The sequence below is a fragment of the Aegilops tauschii genome, chromosome 1 (genome assembly GCF_002575655.3).
Source record: "Aegilops tauschii subsp. strangulata cultivar AL8/78 chromosome 1, Aet v6.0, whole genome shotgun sequence".
NCBI lineage: Eukaryota > Viridiplantae > Streptophyta > Magnoliopsida > Poales > Poaceae > Aegilops > Aegilops tauschii.
The window spans coordinates 408,020,736-408,042,072 of NC_053035.3; the positions used below are offsets into that span (position 1 = coordinate 408,020,736).

The following is a 21,337-nucleotide window of genomic DNA, read 5'->3' on the forward strand; positions in this document are numbered from 1 at the left end:
GGAGGCTCACACTTCCGAATCAGCAAGGTAAACGTTCTGCGTATTATCGGGAAAACGTTCTCGTGTCGTGCCAACCGCCTATACATATATTGCTCCTACGCAGGGTTGCAGACGACGGCAGGGGACCGGTGGACATACAGGCTTGCAACACACCGGAGCTGTCTCGTCCACGTCGACCCTCAGCAACAACGCCCATCATCATGTCGTCGCCAACACGGCGCGCCCAAGTTCCCTGGTCGAGCATCCCCACCGAGCTCGCGGGCGTCGTGCTCCGCCGCCTGCCTTGCCATGCCGACCGGGTCCGCTTCGCCGCCGTCTGCAAACAGTGGCGCGCCTCTGCGCGGCAGACCTCTCCGCCCCCGCACTACCCGTGGCTCGCCTTGCCTGACCGGACATTCTATAGCCTGCCGGACTCTGCCTTCCGGCCGCTGCCGCTCCACCTCGACCGCCACCGGCAGCTGCCGCACGCGCAGAGCTCCTGCGGCGAGTGGCTCGTGTTTGAGCGCTACGACGGCGCCTATACGCTGGTCAGCCCCTTCTCCATGTCCACCACCATCCTGCTCCCCGGCCTCTCCGACACGTACGCCCCCAACGTGCCTCTCCTCGTCGCGAACGACCAGCCGGTGCCCGACATGCTGAAGCTCGTCGTGTGCTCTGACGACCTCGTCGCAGCGATCGTCAATGATAACGAGGCATTGACGTATGGCAGCAAGCTTGCCTTGTGCCGGCCAGGGGCGTCCTCGTGGTGGTCCAGCAGACCCGACGAGCTTCGCGTCCTCCAACACATTGTCTCCTGCGAGGGAAAGCTCTACGCCCTCGACAAGTTCAATGGGCTCTTCTCCGTTTCCATCGGCACGGACAGGCGCACCAGCAATCCGACTGTGTCACGGGTCGAGCGCCTCATGGGTAGCCCCCGTGGGGTCCTCAAACACTCGTCACGATACCTGCTTGAATCTAGCGGCACGTTGCTGCTGGTCTGCAGGGACGACACGATGCTCGAGTGGTTCAGCAGCGCCGGCTTGAGGAGTGCGCTCATGGACGGGCTGGAGCTGGAGTTCGAGGTACTCAAGGCGGACGTGGAGAGGTCGCGGTGGACAAGCATAAGGAGCGTGGGCGATGACCGGGTGTTGTTCGTCGGGCCATGGTGCTCCCGAGTTGTTCATGCTACTGGCGAGCATGACCCAATCTACACCGCTGGGAACCGCATCTTCTTCACGGTGGACCTTAGCGCGAAAAGATACGATCATCGATACTACGGCTACGGGACACAACAGGAGCCCTTCTACTGCATCGTCTACGACATGAGCACGCAGCGGTCGGAGTTGTTCCTGGAGAAGCCGGTGCGCCCGTTAAAGGGCTTCCCGGTGACATGGCTTTTCCCTCCAACCCAGCGCCAGCTGCGCGACTAAACGACTAGTTAGATTTATGGTGACATGCACCTGCTTTGAGGTCTAGGCGTCTAGCTCTAGCTAGATGTTTCCCAAGATTTCCCGTCAATAGTACTATAGAAGTTCAGACTAGCTCTTTTGTAAGTTAGATGTTGAAAAGTTTGATCACATTTTCCCGTCAATAGTACCTTTTTTTTGCGACATCAAAGGAGCTTTATTATGACGGAATAGTTGTACAATCGCTTTTTTGCCGTCAATAGTACTCCCTCCGTAAACTAATATAAGAGCGTTTAGGTCACTATTTTGGTAATCTAAACGTTTTTATATTAGTTTATAGAGGAAGTACTTCTATGGTAGGGAGTTCCTTCTTGGCGTTGTGGGGTTCTTGGGAGCCGTTGGAGATAAAAAAAATTGTGTGGCTTGCGTTGCATAATTGCCTTTGGACGGCGGACTGCCTGGCCAAGAGAAATCTCTAACACCCACCGCAATGTATGCTCTACTGTTAGGTGGACGAGACGGCTAACCACTTGCTGCTCGAGTGTTCCGATCCTTCTCTCGAGATGTTTGATTCAATGTGTTATTACGACAACGTCTGCATCGGTTCACGCCGCAGCTCGGTCATCTGATGTGGGATTGGTGGCCTAGGGTTAGCGATGCGGTGAGGCCGAAAGATCGGAGGGAGATGAAGCCGTGGTGGACGAGATGAGAATCATGTGCTCCCTCCGGTCCTTTTTAGTCTGCATATAAGTTTTATCAAAAGTCAAAGTATCTCTACTCTGACCAAACATATAGAAAAAAGTATCAACATTCGCAATCCCAAATCAATAATTTTATGAAATAATATTCGGTCATTCGAATATTATTTGGTATTATAGATGTTGATATTTTTTAATAAAAAATTTGTCAAACTTTGCAATGTTTGACTTATCGAAAATCTAATACGCGGAGTAAAAAAGGAGGGGAGGGAGTAGATCCTTTTTCCGGTGGAGGGAAGTGTGCACTGTTGCCACATTCCATTTCTTGCTTCCCAAGTAACCCATGTGATATTATGTTTTTCCCTCTCGGCCTCGGCCTCTTAATACAAATGACACACGGCTTGTGTGTTCCCCAAAAAAAGTTGTATCTAAGCGATGTTTTAATTAATTTAGGATGATGTCTGCATCTCAACATTGTGGCATAATCAGGGAGAGAACAAAATGACATAGGGAGAAAATCCACACCGAATCAAAGCATTAGCTAAACCACATAGGGAACCGAGCTAAGAGCCATACCTTCATTACTCCCCCCTTTCCGGTTTAAAGGTACCAACTCAAAAATCTTCGAAACATGGCAGACGATGAGCGATGCAGTAGATCGCTCATTTTTCACCCAAAATTGATGTTGTTGACGTATCAATTTGTATTAACTGCAATGCATGCATGCATGGTCATTTAATCATGTGCAATGATGTAACACGGCTCGAAAACTAAACATGTGATGGAGAGAAGTAAAATATGGGACTAACAAACTAGAAAATACAGAGATTTTGAAATATGCCATTTAAATTGGAAGATATGGAGTAACATTCAACTTCTCTACCTCTCTTCTTAAATTATTGTGTCACCTTAGTATTTGTCTACGAAATCATGTTAAGAGACAAGCATTGCAAGTGTCCTTAAAGAGCAACCTAAGGTTATTAATCCGCAGCAGGTAATGGGTGATCGTTTCATGTAGTATGTGCTTGGGGTTACATACTTTTGTTAACATCGTTAGCTGTAGAATATGTAATTTATTTTAATTTACTCACATGCGTGCCCCAGATCTCGGGCGAGGATCATCTATCATACGGTAGGGTGCTGTTCGGTCATTGACATGTGGGCCCGATGGAAACATGTCCAACATATCAGTGGACCAATGGCGGGAACTATATATCAAATCCTCTCCCCTTTTAAAATAGGGTCAATTCATGCTAAACTTTGTTGGCGAGGTAAAAAAGTAGTTTTAGCCTCAGTTGCATGATACATTCACCCCTTTAATGCTCCGTTCAAACACCGGAGCCGCAAATTTAGTGTCAAACCTGGCGTCTGCTCATTGCCTTGACCAGGAACCATTTGCTCCTGACGCCACTTCCCATATCTCGGTCACTAGTGTACTCCCTCGGTAAACAAATATAAGATCGTGGGTGCCGTCTAGCCCATACGGCCGCAAGAAAGGGTCAACCCCCTATCGTGATCGTATCTTACATCAATGGTTCTAAAATGGATCAGCGCGTCAATTTTTATTCGGCACCATGCCCAGATGCTTGCGTATGCTCTCATGTAATTTCAAATTCGATGATTCTTTTAAAATTCAATGAACTGTTTTCAAATTTGATGATTTTTTTTCAAACCGATGATTTTTTTTGAAAATTGTGAACCATTTTTCAGAATTGATGAACTATTTTTTCAAAATTGATGAATTTTATTCAAAATTGATGAACTTTTCTTTCAAAATTGTGAAATATTAAAAAAATTGATGAACTGTTTTCAAAATTGATGAACTTTTTACTAAATTTTGCGAACTTTTTTTGAAAATTGATGTTTTTTCGAAATCGATGAACTTATTTTCTAAATTTATTATTTTTTTCAAATTTGTGAATTTTTTTTAAAAATTGATGAACCTTTTCTCATTCGTGAACCTTTTTTATTACATGAAATTTTTCAAAATTCGTTATTTTTTAAATTGTGTTCATATTGTTTTCCAAAAAATCACTTTTTCCCCAATCTATGAGCAATAAACAGTGCAGCTATAGTTATTTTAAAAATGTCCGCGCCGGAATCTATCACTAGTTCCTAGTTGCTGTAGTGGTCAGGCAACCTGCACTGAAACTGAACGGGCAGGAATTGATTCCTCACGGGGGCAACATTTTAGGTGTTTTGTTTTGCTATATATACATTTTGGCTGCGCGGCATCGTGGGCCGGCCCACCAAGCGCGGCTAGTGAGCGCAAGTTCCTGAACGGGCGCATAAAGCGCCGGTTAGGAGGTCCCAAGAAGGGGCATGCCGTGTGTGTGCACGTCCTCGGCCGCATGGGCCATTAGATGAGCATGGGTTGCGTCTCGGCCACTGGTTCATTGTTCCCGATCCAGGATTTTTACCGGTGTCCCATGCAGAAAACTTACCGGTGTCATCGCGATACAGAGGTTACGTATACAAGGTAAGCAACAAAATTACCAAGTGTCATGGGCCAACGTGGGTCTGCCCCTGCGGCGAAGAACACTCCGAGAAGAGCAGTGGCGCTGTGTTTATGTCGACGATGTAAGGTACTTGCTTGGCTCCGGTTGTCGTGGACTGCCTACCGAGCTGCTGCTTGGCGGCTTAGAAGTGCGGAGGCTTGTAATTCTTCGGCCATGGCGGCGCTTGTACGGTGGGCGGCAATATCGGGGCACCGTGGCTGAAGTCGCGACCTCCACCACGTCCGCGACACCCCCACCGCCACGTCTACCACCAGCACGCCCTTCAACAGCCTTGTGCTTCTTAAACATTTTTTTTATATTTGGGCTGGATATCAGGGATGTCGCTCAGGCTGGACATTTGAAGACGTTTGAGGCTCCCGTCTGGGTCGCATTTTTATGATCGGTCGGTAACCGGACCGTCCGCCTGAGCGTTCGAGGCGGGTTTGAGGCGTTCAACTGTACATACTCTTACTGTATGAGTATTGTACTACCATGCGCGCACGCATTATGTGAGTAGTACTGTACTACCATGCGCGTACACATTATGTGAGAGCATCTCCAGCCGCGCCCCAACAGGCCCCCAGGCCACTTTTTCAGCGCCGGCGCCAAAAAAACGCCCCAGTCGCGTCCCCAGGACGCCGAAAAGCGCCGGTTCGGCCCGTTTTTGGGCCCGGCGATCGTAGGCCGAACCCGGCGCACTGGGGGCGATCGGGAGCTCCGGCGCAAGGGAAAAGCGCGGCTGGCCCACACCGTCAGGTGAAAAGTCAAGTTTTTCTTCCCCGACTCGCCTCCCACCCCCCGCGCCCTCAGCCGCCACTAGCTGTATCTCGGCGCCGCCCGCCGCCTTTCACTGCTACATAGCCAATCCCCGCCGAAAAAATAGCAGAGGTTCGCCGAGGCAGCCCCTCCACCAGCAGCTGGGCGTTTCCGGCCGCGGAGGGGCAGTTTGGCGGCGGGTACACGCCCACCGGGCGCAAGGTGTTCGGCGATTTGCCTGCCTCGACAATGGACTCAGATGACGAGGAAGCGCTCGCCGCGCTGCTGGAGGAGGAAGCCGAGGCCGACGTCTAGGAAGAAGAGCATCTCATGGTGCTCGCCGCCCTCGCCCAGCTGCTGGCGAGCAATGAAAAGCCGCGGCGAGGTGGCTTGGCGCCGGGGCGGGTGCAAGCAAAGAACTGGCATCGACACTTCTCAGATCCTCGCACAGAATCACTAGTAGAAAAGAGGGCTTTGGTTCAGGCCGGGTCAGCCCATTAGTCCCGGTTCAATCCAGAACCGGGACCCATGGGGGCACTGGTCCCAGTTCGTGCGGCTAGGGGCCTGCCGGGCCTCGTGGGGGCATTGGTCCCGGTTCGTCTGGCCTCTTTGGTCCCGGTTGGTGGGACGAACCGGGACCAATGGGCCTCGCTCCTGGCCCACCACCATTGGTCCCGGTTGGTGGCTTGAACCGGGACCACAGGCTGCCCTTTAGTCCCGGTTCATGCCACGAACCAGGACCAATGAGGTGCCTATATATACCCCTCGCCCGCGAGCATAGCACTCCAGTGCTCTATTTTTCTCTGGCCGGCGAGGGAGGGCTTTGTGGTGCTCTACCTCACCTCCTATGCACATGAGGTGTTCGATGAAATGCCCGAGCCACACTAGTTAAGCTTTCTCCTCTCGAAGCTCGACCTCAAAGCTCCATTTTCCTCGAGATTTGTCTAGGTTTAGCGGCCCGTCACGTCCCATTCCCGTCTTCACCGCCGTCGATCGCCCGCGTCGATCTCGTCGCCGGCACCACCGTGGTGAGCCTCTTGTTCTTATCTTCTTTTTGAAAGAAAAAAAATTCTTACTTTAGATAGATACTTGTCTAATTTTCTTACTATTTTATTGCTTGTTATTATATAGTGCGATGGTTTTGGTATCCGCCCCCGTCGGCCCTCGTCCTGTCTATGATTCGGATGTGGTATATATTATCTTTATAACTATGCTTCATTTATTGTTTATGAAAATAATGCCGACCAACGTGACATAGATTTTATTTATCTAGGAGGTATGTGAACCGGAAATTACAAACGACCCTATTGTCGAGAGGTTAAATTTAGTTGAAGAAGAAAACAATTTCTTGAAGGAAAAAATAAAAAAAATTGAGGAGGAGAAGACGATATTGGAGTTGCATGTTGCGGATGTCGTCGATGATCACAAGATCAAGATGGATGCAATGCGCTTGAAGATTAGAAAGATTAGAAAATATGCCATTCATACCGAGGCTTGGTATCATTATGCCGTTGGATCAATTGTTACCTTGGTTGCGATTATGATCACATTTGTTTTTGCATTGAAATGTTTTACATAGTTTCAATGTATGGTTTAATTAATTAGATGCTCTGGAGAGCTATATGTTGTTAGATGAGAACTATGTATGTACTTTGGTTTTAATGTGATGATGAACTTCTATTAATTTGGTCACTTAATTATCTATTCATGATGTTCTGTAATGGTTTTTGACACACTTAATTATATATAATGCACGCAGATGAACCGGCCATGGATGTACGGTGACAGACACACCTCCGAGTACATTAAAGGCGTGCATGATTTTCTCGAAGTGGCTGAGGCAAACAAGCAGAATGGTTTTATGTGTTGTCCATGCCCTAAATGTGGGAATACGAAGTCTTACTCTGACCGGAAAATCCTTCACACCCACCTGCTTTACAAGGGTTTCATGCCACACTATAATGTTTGGACGAGGCACGGAGAAATAGGGATTAGGATGGAAGATGGCGAAGAAGAAGAGAACGATGACAACTATGTGCCCCCTGAATACGGTGATGCTGCAACAGGGGAAGCTACCGAAGATCAAGAGGAACCAGACGATGTGCCCGATGATGATGATCTCCGCCGGGTCATTGTCGATGCAAGGACGCAATGCGAAAGTCAAAAGGAGAAGCTGAAGTTCGATCGCATGTTAGAGGATCACAAAAAAGGGTTGTACCCCAATTGCGAAGATGGCAAGACAAAGCTCGGTACCGTACTGGAATTGCTGCAGTGGAAGGCAGAGAATGATGTGCCTGACAAAGGATTTGAGAAGCTACTGAAAATATTGAAGAAGAAGCTTCCAAAGGATAACGAATTGCCCGACAGTACATACGCAGCAAAGAAGGTCGTATGCCCTCTAGGATTGGAGGTGCAGAAGATACATGCATGCCCTAATGACTGCATCGTCTACCGCGGTGCGTACAAGGATCTGAACGCATGCCCGGTATGTGGTGCATTGCGGTATAAGATCAGACGAGATGACCCTGGTGATGTTGACGGCGAGCCCCCCAGGAAGAGGGTTCCTGCGATGGTGATGTGGTATGCTCCTATAATACCACGGTTGAAACGTCTGTTTAGAAATGAAGAACATGCCAAGTTGATGCGATGGCATAGTGAGGACCGTAAGAAAGACGGGAAGTTGAGAGCACCCGCTGACGGGTCGTAGTGGAGAAAAATCAAGAGAAAGTACTGGGCTGAGTTTGCAGGTGACCCAAGGAACGTATGGTTTGGTTTAAGCGCGGATTGCATTAATCCTTTCGGGGAGCAGAGCAGCAATCACAGCACCTGGCCCGTGACTCTATGTATGTATAACCTTCCTCCTTGGATGTGCATGAAGCGGAAGTTCATTATGATGCCAGTTCTCATCCAAGGCCCTAAGCAACCCGGCAACGACATTGATGTGTACCTAAGGCCATTAGTTGAAGAAATTTTACAGCTGTGGAATGGAAACGGTGTACGTATGTGGGATGAGCACAAACAGGAGGAATTTAACCTGCACGCGTTGCTGTTTGTAACCATCAACGATTGGCCCGCTCTCAGTAACCTTTCAGGACACACAAACAAGGGATACCATGCATGCACGCACTGTTTAGATGACACTGAAAGTATATACCTGGACAAATGCAGGAAGAATGTGTACCTGGGCCATCGTCAATTTCTTCCGACCAACCATCAATGTCGAAAGAAAGGCAGGCATTTCAAAGGCTAGGCAGATCACCGGTGATCACGTACTTGCTATGGTCAATGATTTAGACGTAATCTTTGGAAAGGGTCCCGACGGACTAGCTGTTCCGAATGACGTTGAGGGACACGCACCCATGTGGAAGAAGAAATCTATATTTTGGGACCTACCCTACTGGAAATACCTAGAGGTCCGCTCTTCAATCGACGTGATGCACGTGATGAAGAACCTTTGCGTGAACCTGCTAGGCTTCTTGGGCGTGTATGGGAAGACAAAAGATACAGCTGAGGCACGGGAGGACCTGCAACGTTTGCACGAAAAAGACGGCATGCCTCCGAAGCAGTATGAAGGTCCTGCCAGCTACGCTCATACGAAAGAAGAGAAAGAAATCTTCTTTGAATGCCTCCTCAGTATGAAGGTTCCGACTGGCTTCTCGTCGAATATAAAGGGAATAATAAATATGCCAGAGAAAAATTTCCAGAACCTAAAGTCTCATGACTGCCACGTGATTATGAAGCAACTGCTTCCGGTTGCATTGAGGGGGCTTCTACCGGAAAATGTCCGATTAGGCATTGTGAAGCTATGTGCATTCCTCAATGCAATCTCTCAGAAGGTGATCGATCCAGAAATCATACCAAGGCTAAGGAGTGATGTGGCGCAATGTCTTGTCAGTTTCGAGCTGGTGTTCCCACCATCCTTCTTCAATATCATGACGCACGTCCTAGTTCATCTAGTCGACGAGATTGTCATTCTGGGGCCCGTATTTCTACACAATATGTTCCCCTTTGAGAGGTTCATGGGAGTCCTAAAGAAATATGTCGGTAACCGCGCTAGGCCAGAAGGAAGCATCTCCATGGGCCATCAAACAGAGGATGACATTGGGTTTTGTGTTGACTTCCTTCCTGGCCTTAAGAAGATAGGTCTCCATAAATCACGGTATGAGGGGAGACTGACTGGAAAAAGGCACGCTTGGAGGGGACTTAATAATATGCAGGGATGGATATTCTTGGTCTCAAGCACACTACACAGTTCTACAGAACTCTACCTTGGTGACCCTGTATGTCGATGAACACAAGAACAGTCTGCGCTCCAAACACCCGGAGCAGTGCGACGACTGGATTACATGTGAACACATCGGGACTTTCAGCAGTTGGTTGGAAACACGTCTCAGAGGTGACAACACTGTTTGTGATGAGCTGTACTCGTTGTCCAGGGGACCATCTTTGATTGTATTGACTTACAAAGGATACGAGATAAATCGGAATACATTTTACACCATCGCCCAAGATCAAAAGAGCACCAACCAAAACAGCGGTGTTCGCTTTGATGCAGCAACCGAGAGGGGAAAGGACACATATTATGGTTACATAGTGAACATATGGGAACTTGATTACGGACATGATTTTAAGGTCCCTTTGTTTAAGTGCAAATGGGTCAATCTGTCAGGAGGCGGGGTACAGGTAGACCCATAGTACGGAATGACAACAGTGGATCTGAAAAATCTTCGGTACACTGATGAACCGTTCGTCCTAGCCAATGATGTGGCACAGGTTATCTATGTGAAGGACATGTCTACCAAACCGAGAAAAAGAAAAGATAAGGAAGTGAATACATCATACGATGAGCCAAAGTGCCACATAGTTCTTTCAGGAAAAAGGGACATCGTGGGAGTGGAGGGCAAGACAGACATGTCTGAAGATTATGAAAAGTTTCATGAAATTCCTCCCTTCAAAGTCAAGGCTGACCCAAGCATCCTCATAAACGATGAAGATTATCCATGGTTACGGCGCAATAAGAAAATGACACAAGCGAAGAAAAAGTGAAGACTTTCTCCTGCAACTATTACGATGATACCATGCCAACTTTGTAACAGACGAGTATGATACCATTGTCCGTTTTGTACATGAAGTGCATCCAGTTTTTGCCGTAACCCTCTCAACTTTCTTGCACATGCTATGTGGATGAAATGATGATACCATGCCAACTTTCAACCTTTTCAGAGTTCATTTGAAATGCTTTTCAATTTCAGGGTCTTATAGATCAAAATAATCAGTAAATGCATGAAAAATAACAAATGAAGTCAGAAAGGGCAGAAAATTGATGAAGTGGCTTTGAATGGTGCATTTTGAACACAGAAAAAGTCTGGAGTTCAAATAAGTTCAAAAAATGAAATCCCTTTGTAACAGACGAGTTTCCGTATGAAACCCTGATACTTCGAAAGAGACTGCCCATTTTGTACACGAAGTGCATCCAGTTTTTGCCGTAACCCTCTCTACTTTCTTGCAAATGCTATGTGGGTGAAATGATGATACCATGCCAACTTTCAACGTTTTCAGAGTTCATTTGAAATGCTTTTCAATTTCAGGGTCTTATAGCTCACAAAAATCAGTAAATGCATGAAAAATAACAAATGAAGTCAGAAAGGGTTGGAAATTGCTGATGTGGCTTCGAATGGTGCATTTTGAACACACAAAAAGTCTGGAGTTCAAATAAATTCAAAAAAATTAAATCCCTTTGTAACAGATGAGTTTTCGTCCGAAACCCTAATACTTCGAAAGAGATTGTCCGTTTTGTACACGAAGTGCATCCAATTTTTGCCGTAACCCTCCCAACTTTTTAGCACACGCTATGTGGGTGAAATGATGACACCATGCCAACTTTCAACCTTTTCAGAGTTCATTTGTAATACTTTTTCAATTTCACGGTCATATAGCTCAAAGAATGAACTAATATAAAAAAGAATGAACTAATAGCAAAAAAAAAAGAAGTAATAGCTAAAAGAATGAACTAAAAATAATCAATTAAAATATTCTGTTATGATCAAATAAAAAAACTAATATTATGAAAGTATTTTCTGTTCAAAACATTAAAAGGCAAAAAGAATTTTCATAAAATCAAACTAAAATTATATAAAATTTATGCAGCTAAAATTATCAAAGTATTTTCTCTGCAAAACATTATAAGCAAAAAGAAAATAAAATAAATAATTATAAACAAAATAAAATAAATAAGGAGAAACAAAATAAACTTTAATAAATAAGTAGAAACAAAATAATATAAATAAGCAGAAACAAAATAAACTTTAATAAATAAGTAGAAACAAAATAATATAAAATAAAATAAAATAGCAACAATAAGTATTTTGTTGTAAGTAGAAACAAAATAAAATAAATAAAGAAAAAATGAAAACAAAAAACTGGTAAAAAAACTAGTGATTCACACAAATTTCAAAGAATTAAAATTTAAACTATTCAAAATTGGAAACTAATGGAGTAATAGAAAGTTTATAATTATTCTGACCTAAAAGCAAAAAGAATAAAAAAAATAAAGCAAAAATCAAAAGAAAATAAATAATTCAAAAAACAAAAAAAAATACAGGGAAAAATAAAAAATGCCGCCTAATGGGCCACACGGCCTACATACGACTAGAAACCCATCTGTACATGGGCCAGGATGTAGGCCCGTAGGCCCAATAGGCCCAACATGGCAGTGACAAGGGTAGGCAAGTACTGCCTGCATATTAGAGAGGAGCTCAACACCTGGGCCGCAACGCAGCTTATAAACAGGTGCTGAGCTCTCTCAGCTAGCGAGGTGGGACTAAACTTCCCACCGCACCGCGCCAGCACAAGGCCTTTGCTCCCGGTTGGTGGCACCAACCGGAACCAATGCCCCCCATTGGTCCCGGTTGGTGGCACCAACCGGAACCAATTGCCCCCTTTAGTCCCGGTTGGTGCCACCAGCCGGGACCAAAGGTCCCTGTTTCCCGCCCTTTGGGCTGCTGAAAAGAGACATTTGGTCCCGGTTGGTGGCACCAACCGGGACTAAAGGGGGCATTGGTCCCGGTTGGTGCCACGAACCGGGACCAATGCTTCGTGTATATAAGCAAGCCTTGTGAAAATTTTCGTTCAGTTCCTCATTCTCCTGCCGCCGACGCCGCCCTCTGCCCCGTCGCTCGCGCCCGTCGTCGCCGCCCCCATCGCCGCCCGTGCCCCGCACCGTCCCGACGCCATCGTCGCGCGCCACCCCGCGTAGTCGCCGTCACCTCACCGCACCGCCCCCACGCCATCGCCGCCAGGCTGCTCAACTTCGCCGCCGCCGACGCCCTCGACGCCATCTGCCCCGACGCCGGCGCCGCGCACCCCACGCCCCTGCGCCCGCCCTCGACGCCATCTGCCCCGACGCCGGCGCTGCGCTCGCCGCGCCCCTGCGCCCGCCTCGAGGCCGCCCGCCGTTGCCCGGCACCCCTGCCCTGCCTCGCTCCCGCACCCCTGCCCTGCCTCACGCACCTGCGCCCCTGCCCTGCCCCCCCCCCCCGCCGCCGCCATGCCCCTCTGCCCGGCCCCTAGCTTTCCTTTATTTTTTAGATGTTCTTATATATGTTGTTTTCAGATGTTTTTAGTTGTTCATAAAAGAAATTTAGATGTAGGTATGTATGTGTGAGGGATCATATATGTATTTTAGTAGATGTATTTTAGTAGATGTTCTTATATGCTGTTTTCAGGTGTTTTTGTATGTATGTATGTATGTATGTATGTATGTATGTATGTATGAGGGATCATATATGTATTTTAGTAGATGTATTTTTTGTATGTATGTATGTATGAGGGATCATAGATGATTTTTTTTTATAGAATATGATGTTTTTTTAAGATTATATGTATATGTGTGAGTATATGTATGTGTGTATATTAAGTTGCAAAAGTTGCTAAGTGATATTAAGAAGGAAGAAGAAGAAAAAGAATGAGAGGAAAAAAGGAAAATAAGAAGAGGAAGAAAGGAGAAGAAGAGGAGAGGAAGAAGAGGAGAAATAAATAAGAAGAAGAAAAAAGAAGAAAAAGAAGAGAAGAAGAAGAAAGGAATAGAGGAGAAGAAGGGAAAATAGAATATCTATTTTCCCTTCTTCTCCTCTATTCCTTTCTTCTTCTCCTCTTTTTTTTCTTCTTTTTTTCTTCAATCTTCTCCTCTCTTCCTGTCTTCTTCTTCTCCTCTTTTTATTTCTTCTTCGTCTTCTTATTTTTTATCGGATATGTCGTTGTCAATATACCCCGTGTCCCGATAACTTCAACACGAGGGAGGGGGGGGGTTCGACCTACCCCCTCCCCGATAACATTATTTTCCCATGTATGTATGTCGTCGTTGTCGATATAACCCCCTCCCGGATAACTTCGACATGAGGGGCGATCGATATATGTACCCCCTCTCGATCGTGATTACTTATACCACGGGAGCACCCCCCGGCCCTCTCGCTCGACCAAAACTCTCGAGGACACCCAAACCCTAGAAAAAAACGATGTCGGTCTCCTACCCCCTCCCGCCGCGCCCCTACCCTTGAAGCGTTGCCGAGGCCACCCCAAACCCGAAATAATCTAGGTCTACGTTTGCCACTAATATATCCACCTGCTGTCATGTTTCTGTAATAATTGCCATGTTGTAATATTTGCAGAAGCAATGGAGCACGAACGAGACGAGGAAGCAGAAGAGGTGTTGGGGGACATAATCTTAGCTGGAGGTGATGTCTTGTCGTATCTTAACGACAATGATGGTCTGGAAGAACAGGGTGAAGAAGCAGGCTACGGTGATCGAAGAATGGAGGAGGAAAGACATGATTATGATGGCTCCGGTGACCCAATGCTGGTGCAAGAAGGAGCCCGTGGTGATGGCTCCGGTGACCGAACAGAGTCCGGCTAGGTAAATATATTAGTTAAGCCTGTGCTGACTAGCTAATTGATGCATTCATTGTTTTGGTATGTACAGATATTAATTAACTCTCGTCTTTCTTCTTTTTTCTAGCCCTCCAGATCAAGCACAACTTCGGTAAAGAGACGAGGCCCGAAGAAAAAGTTGCGCTCGGATGAAAGGTTTGAGATCACAGCAATCGCGCACGGCGGCCAACCGATTGAACCCATCCGGACAAAGGAAGCATTTGCTGCTCAGTGCGGGGTTCTTGTTAGGGACAAGATCCCGATCAGCATCCACCAATGGTATAAGCCTAAGAAGGAAGACCCTAAGGTGTCTTATGTCAATGATATGCAGAAAGATGATCTTTGGACTGAGCTGAAGGCAAATTTCACCCTACCGCCAGAGGAGGATCCGGAGAAGCCAGTTAAAGAGCAATTAATCAAGTCTCATGCTCTTAAGAAGATGGCAGACCTATTCAGGAGGTGGAAGAATGAGCTGAAAACGTTTGTCGACAAAGAAGAGACACCAGAATTCATCGGCAAATATGAGAAGATCAGAGATCACTGGCCCGCATTTGTGGCCCACAAGACATCGGAAAAGAGTAAGAAGATGTCAGCGACAAACAAGAAAAATGCTGCGAAGAAGAAGCTTCACCATCGCACGGGGTCAGGTGGCTACCTCAAAGCCCGGCCGTTGTGGGCCAAGGCTGAGAATGATCTGCTTGATAAAGGGATCGAACCAGAGACAGTGAACTGGCCAGACCGTTGCTGGACTTGGTTCTTCGGGGCTGGTGGAACCTTGGACCCTGTATCAGGGAAGTGCGTTTGGACGGACGAGCAAATGAGAATACCAGTCACGAGGCTTCAGCAGTATATCGATGCAGCGCAGCAAGGGACGTTCGTTCCAGACAGAGAGAACGACGAGCTCACAATGGCCCTCGGGAATCCTGAGCACCCTGGACGGACACGAGGCACGCCAGGCTCCACTCCGTGGAAGGCTGGTTTTTCGGACGCAGGCGGTTACAAATGCCAGGAGAGGAGGAAAAAAGTGGAGCAGACCCAAATTCAGAAGCTGCACGAAAGGGTTCAAGCGCTAGAGGAACGAGACGTAGCTCGCAGCAAGCGACCTGCCGAAACTACCCCCGAAGCTACCCCGCCATCTCAGCGGAGAAGCAGTGTGGCTTCCACCGAGCTGCTTCAGCCGGAGCATGTCTTGACGGCTCCTGCTAGCTACCCCGTGGATGCTATCACGGAGTCTAAACATTGCCACCTTATAACGCAATGGCAGAACTTCAAAGTCAAGGTGGCTGTCGGCTCTGTTCGACCTCCTGAACCCAACGCAACTTTTCACTGTCGTCCGATTCCAGAAGGATATGCTAGGGTGACGGTGGACGAAATAACGGAGGGATTTGAGGACCTCTAGCTTGACCACCCTACCGGTGAAGGGGAGACTCGGCTAGGTTCTTGTCTGAGGACTCCATGCCTATGGCGGAAGGAGCTCATCAACCTTCCGAACTGGACGCCTCCACCTCCTCCTCCTCCTCCGGCGAGTAAGGGCACTCCGCCTCCTCCTCCGGCGAGTGATCAGGGCACTCAGCCTCCTTCTCCGGTGCGTGGCGGCACTCCGCCTCCTTCTCCGCCTGCGCTGGTGCGCCCGAGCAGCCAGCCTCCTCCTTCTCCGCCTCGTCAGCAAGGGCGGAAGAGACCCACTGCCGCTCCGGCTGCTCCGGCGCGTCGTAGTCCTTCTCCTTCGCCTCGTAAGCAAGGAAAGAAGACAGCCGCAGCCACTCCGTCTGCTCTGCCGGCGTCTAGCAGTACAGCCAGAGGCGGGAGGCAATACAGATTCGGTCCTTCTCTGAAGACTCCAGAGAAGTTACATATGAGAGGACCCCGGAGGAGAACGCGAAGATCGTGCGAGCCGAAGTGACAGACTTCTTTCAAGGGGTGAAAGCAAAGAAACATCCACCTCCAGAGGAGAAGGTAGATCCGGTGAAAGCGAAGCGCACTCTGGCTGCCTTGACAAAACCACCAAAGTCTCCGCCGAAAGGCAACTATGAGCGCATTATTGCAAAGACATTTGTCGAAGCGGAGCGTTCGGGAAGTACTTTCAGATCAAAGGTTAAAAGAACGACGAGCTGGGAAAAAATTGCCTAGCTCGGCGACCAAGCGGACCAATCGTGCCCCCCGCTCAAGGTGCCCCCGCTAATGATCCGAGGATGGTGCCCAATTATAGCAATCTTGGCGATTACCTGCCCGACGATGTACATTATGATTTCTTGGAGGTGGAGGAACACAGATACGAGTACAGGAAGCCTCTCGTCAAAGATGAAAGATCTCTAACAACGATGATGCGAAGATTCCATGATTGGTACATGAAAACCTGCAGAGAGTCTGGGGGGAGGAATATTTTGACGCTGAGAGTTAGAGAGGAGCATGACCTCGTTGGAATTGAACTGTTGAATGTTCCATTTGAGGAGTTCTTCCAGTTTTTCAATCAAAAGGCCCTTGATAAAGTAACGGTCACTTGCTACTGTCTGTAAGTAGTACTACTTCTGGGGGGAGGAATATAGGTCAGCTCTCATAGATGCATATGAGGTTGAATTTCAAGCCACGGATACTGAGGCCGTCTTGCTACGATCGTTGGTAATAAATGAAAACAAAGATATAATACTCTTTCCTTACAACTTCAAGTGAGTGTTACTGTCTTGTGCATATTCGGTTCCCTTATTAGTCCAGGTTATAGTAATGTAATTGATGAGTTATGCATGCGTGCGCAGGTTCCACTATATTCTCCTAGAGATTAAGCTTGAGCAGGGACTAGTAACCGTCTTAGACTCGAGACGAAAAGATCCTAAGGAGTATGCGGACATGACTGAAATGCTTGAGAAGTAAGTTAAATCGATCATTATCGCACCATATGAGCAACTTTGTTCATTTCCTGATATCAAGTAATTGTTTTCTTTGTCTGGCAGGGTTTGGAGAAAATTCACCAAAAAAGCTCCGGGACTGCCGAAGAAGCTGCAATTTAGACACCCAAAAGTAAGTACTATAGTAGCATGTTCCGCGCATCTCCTAGTGATTCAAGCGCTAGTTTCATCAATACCATTTAGCATGCTTGCTTATCAGTTTGATTGACCTCTATTTCTTCTAAAGTGGTTGTGGCAGGAACAAGGGAATGATTTCTGTGGATACTACGTTTGCGAGTCCATCCGCCACACGACCTGTGAGCGGGGCTACTCTGACGAACAATATGAAGTGCGCAAGCAATAATATTCACAATTTTATTTTATTACCATCATTTGTGTTGAGTTTCATTTATTCATATATATATATATATGTATTGACCCCCTTCTTCAAATTAGATCTTTCGGATGCGGGATGAACTCCTACCACCAGATCGAATGCGAGCAATTCAAGAGGAATTGGCGGCATTCTTCCTTGACCACGTGATCGCTGAATATGGAGAATACTATGTGGACCCTGTGTTCATATATAATTAGGAGATTATATTGTAAGAGATAATTATTGTATATATGTAGCCGGTAGTGTCGGATAGATATACGAGAAATTGTTGTTCGACCAATCTCTCGGAGAAGGAGAGGTGGTCGATATCACTTCTCTCTGTATGCATATGTTCATGACGATCTTCTGTTTCTTTTATTTTCTTACTAGCTAGCGTGTCTAGTCCTCTCTATACGTATATAGTATGTAGCGTCGACCAAGCACGGAGATAAGAGAGGACACTTCTCTCTATTAATTAGCTAGCTAACACAATATATGAAACACCTAAATTAACCCCCCAAAACCCCCAACACCCCCCCTTTCAAAAAAAACAAAAACCCCAGCCCCTGAAATGTTGACGCGTGGATGCCTATTGGTCCCGGTTGGTGCCGCCAACCGGGACCAAAGGCCCTCCTGCCTGGGCTCGCCGCACCGGCCACGTGGTGGCCCATCTGTCCCGGTTCGTGTAAGAACCGGGACTAAAGGGCTAGGGCATTAGTAACGACCCTTTAGTCCCGGTTCAACAACCGGGACAAAAGGCCCTCACGAACCGGGACTGATGGCCCGTTTCCTACTAGTGAATGCAGCAAGAGGATTTCCTGGGATTGCATCGACTGCATGCATTGGAAATGGAAGAACTGCCCATTTTCTTGGTAGGGGATGTACAAAGGCGCCAAAGGGGGTTGCAGTGTGGTACTTGAGGCGGTGGCCACACAGGACCTCTGGATTTGGCACTCCTTCCTTGGTATGCTAGGAACTCACAATGACATCAACGTGCTGCAGTGCTCCCCTATCTTTGCCAAGCTTGTTGAAGGTCATTCTCCTCCGGTGAACCTAGATAATTTGTATATTGATCTTCTGCAAAAAGAATCAACTTAAAAGCACTCTCTGATTAAAAGTTAGAGACATTTTCGTGACCGCAAAGTTTCTGTTTTTCAGCTAGATCAAACAACTATCACCCAAAGTAATCATAAAGGCTTTACATGGCACAAACGCTAATTTAACTACCAAAAACACAATCATAACAATATCATAATTGTGCTAACACTCAAGAACATAAAGCAAAAGGCAAAAATAAATTTTGTTCATTGGGTTGCCTCCCAACAAGCGCTATAGTTTTACGCCCTTAGCTAGGCATAATGATCAACGATGCTCACCCAAAAGATAATAAGTGAAACAAAAAAATAATAAGTGAAACATGTGACAAACATATTTAAGTCTAACATACTTCCTATGCATAGGAATTTTATACGAAAACAAATTATCAAGACAAGCAAGATCTAGCATATACAAGGAACGAGAAAGAAACAATAGCAATCTTCACATGAAGAGAGGTAATATAGTAACATAAAAAATTCCACAACCATATTTTCCTCTCTTATAATAATTACATGTAGGATCATAATCAAATTCAACAATATAACTATCATATAAAATATTCTCTTCACGATCCACACGCATGCAAAGTTGACACTCTTCCAAAATAGTGGGATTATCATCAAATAAAGCCATGACCTCTCCAAGCCTACTTTTATGAAAAATTTCATAAGACTGAACATACTCCAAAGTAGTGGGATCATTATTGCCTAGAGTTGATACTCTTCCAAACCCACTTTCAATACTATTTCAAAAATTATTATCATTAGCATATTCATCATCAGGCATAAATAAATTATCAAGATCATAAGAAGAATCACCCCAATCATGATCATTGCAATAAGTAGTGGACATATAAAAATTAGCATCCCCAAGCTTGGAGTTTTGCATATTATTAGCACAGTTGACTTAATGTAATTTATAGTAAAATCATTGCAATCATGCTTTTCATTCAAGGAGCTATCATGAATCACTTCATAAATTTCTTCATCACAACTTTCAGATCCATGAACCTCAAGAAAAACTTCATAAAGATAATCAAGTGCACTCAACTCACTAGCAATTGGTTCAACATAATCAGATCTTTTGAAAAGATTAGCAAGTGGATGAGGTTCCATATCAATATATTATTAGCAAGCAATGATGCAAGCAAATAGAAGACACATCGTAACACAAGCAAACAAAAGATCTGACGAGAAAAAGGGGAACGGAAAAAGAGGGCGAATAAAACGACAAATTTTGTGAAGTGGGGGAGAGGAAAACGAGAGGCAAATGGCAAATAATGTAAATTGCGAGGAGATGAGATTGTGATTAGGAACCTGGTTATGTTGAAGATCCTCCCCGGCAACGGCGCCAGAAAGTTCCTTTGATGTCGCTTGAAGCTACCTCGGTTTTTTTCCCAAAGAGGAAGGGATGATGCAGTACAGTGACGGTAGGTATTTCCCTAAGTGATGAAACCAAGGTTATCGAACCAGTAGGAGAACCAAGAAATCACAACGTAAACAGCACCTGCACACAGATAACAAATCCTCGCAACCTGACGTGTTAAAGGGGTTGTCAATCCCTTCTGGGGCACGGCGCCTCAAGATAGGCAAAATAACGTGAAGTAAATTGTGGTAGATTGATAGATCGAACACTAAATAAAATAAATAGAAATAAAACTCAGCGAGGTATTTTTGTATTTTTGGTTTAGTAGATCTGAATAAAAATAGCAAATAAAATAGACCGCAAATAAAATGTATGAGAAAGAAGACCGGGGGGCATAGGTTTCACTAGTGGCTTCTCTCGAGAAAAATAGCAAACGGTGGGTAAACAAATTACTGTTGGGCAATTGATAGATCCTCAAATAATTATGACGATATCCAGGCAATGATCATTACATAGGCATCACGTCCAAGATTAGTAGACCGACTCCTGCCTGCATATACTACTATTACTCCACACATCGACCGCTATCCAGCATGCATCTAGTGTATTAAGTTCATGGACAAACGGAGTAATGCATTAAGAAAGATGACATGATGTAGACAAGATCCATTTATCTATTGCGGCAGATATTAGATCTCATCTTTTTATTCTTAGTAGCAACGATACATACGTGTCGGTTCCCTTTCCGTCACTGGGATCAAGCACCGTAAGATCGAACCCACTACCGGGCACCTCTTCCCATTGCAAGATAAATAGATCAAGTTGGCAAAAAAACCCAAATATCGGAGAAGAAATACGAGGCTATAAGAGATCATGGATATAAGAGATCAAAGAAACTCAAATAACTTTCATGGATATAAAAAAGATATGACTGATCAGAAACTCAAAGTTCATCAGATCCCAACAAACACACCGCAAAAAGAGTTACATCATATGGATCTCCAAGAGACCATTGTATTGAGAATTCAGCAAGAGACAGAGAGAGAGAGAGAGATCCATCTAGCTACTAACTACGGACCCGAAGGTCTACAAAGAACTACTCACGCATCATTGGAGAGGCACCAATGGAAGTGGTGAACCCCTCCATGATGGTGTCTAGATTGGATCTGGTGTTTCTGGACTCTGCGGCAGCTGGATGAATATTTCATCGGTGCTTCTAGGGTTCTGGGATTTTTTGGGGTATTTATAGAGCAAAGAGGCGGTCCAGGGGGTACCCGAGGTGGGCATAACCCCCGGGGGCGCGCCTGGGCCTCCTGGCGCGCCCTGGTGGGTTGTACCCTCCTCGGGCCTCCCC

The 21,337-nt window shown here is 46.1% G+C and overlaps 1 protein-coding gene across 1 annotated transcript; it reads left to right on the forward strand.

Moving 5' to 3' along the window:
* The first annotated feature begins 200 nt into the window (after positions 1–200).
* On the forward strand, positions 201–1,409 carry LOC109752196 (uncharacterized). Its single transcript, XM_020311099.1, has one exon. It carries the CDS (start codon positions 201–203, stop codon positions 1,407–1,409), a length of 1,209 nt encoding a protein of 402 aa, XP_020166688.1.
* Positions 1,410–21,337: the final 19,928 nt, after the last annotated feature.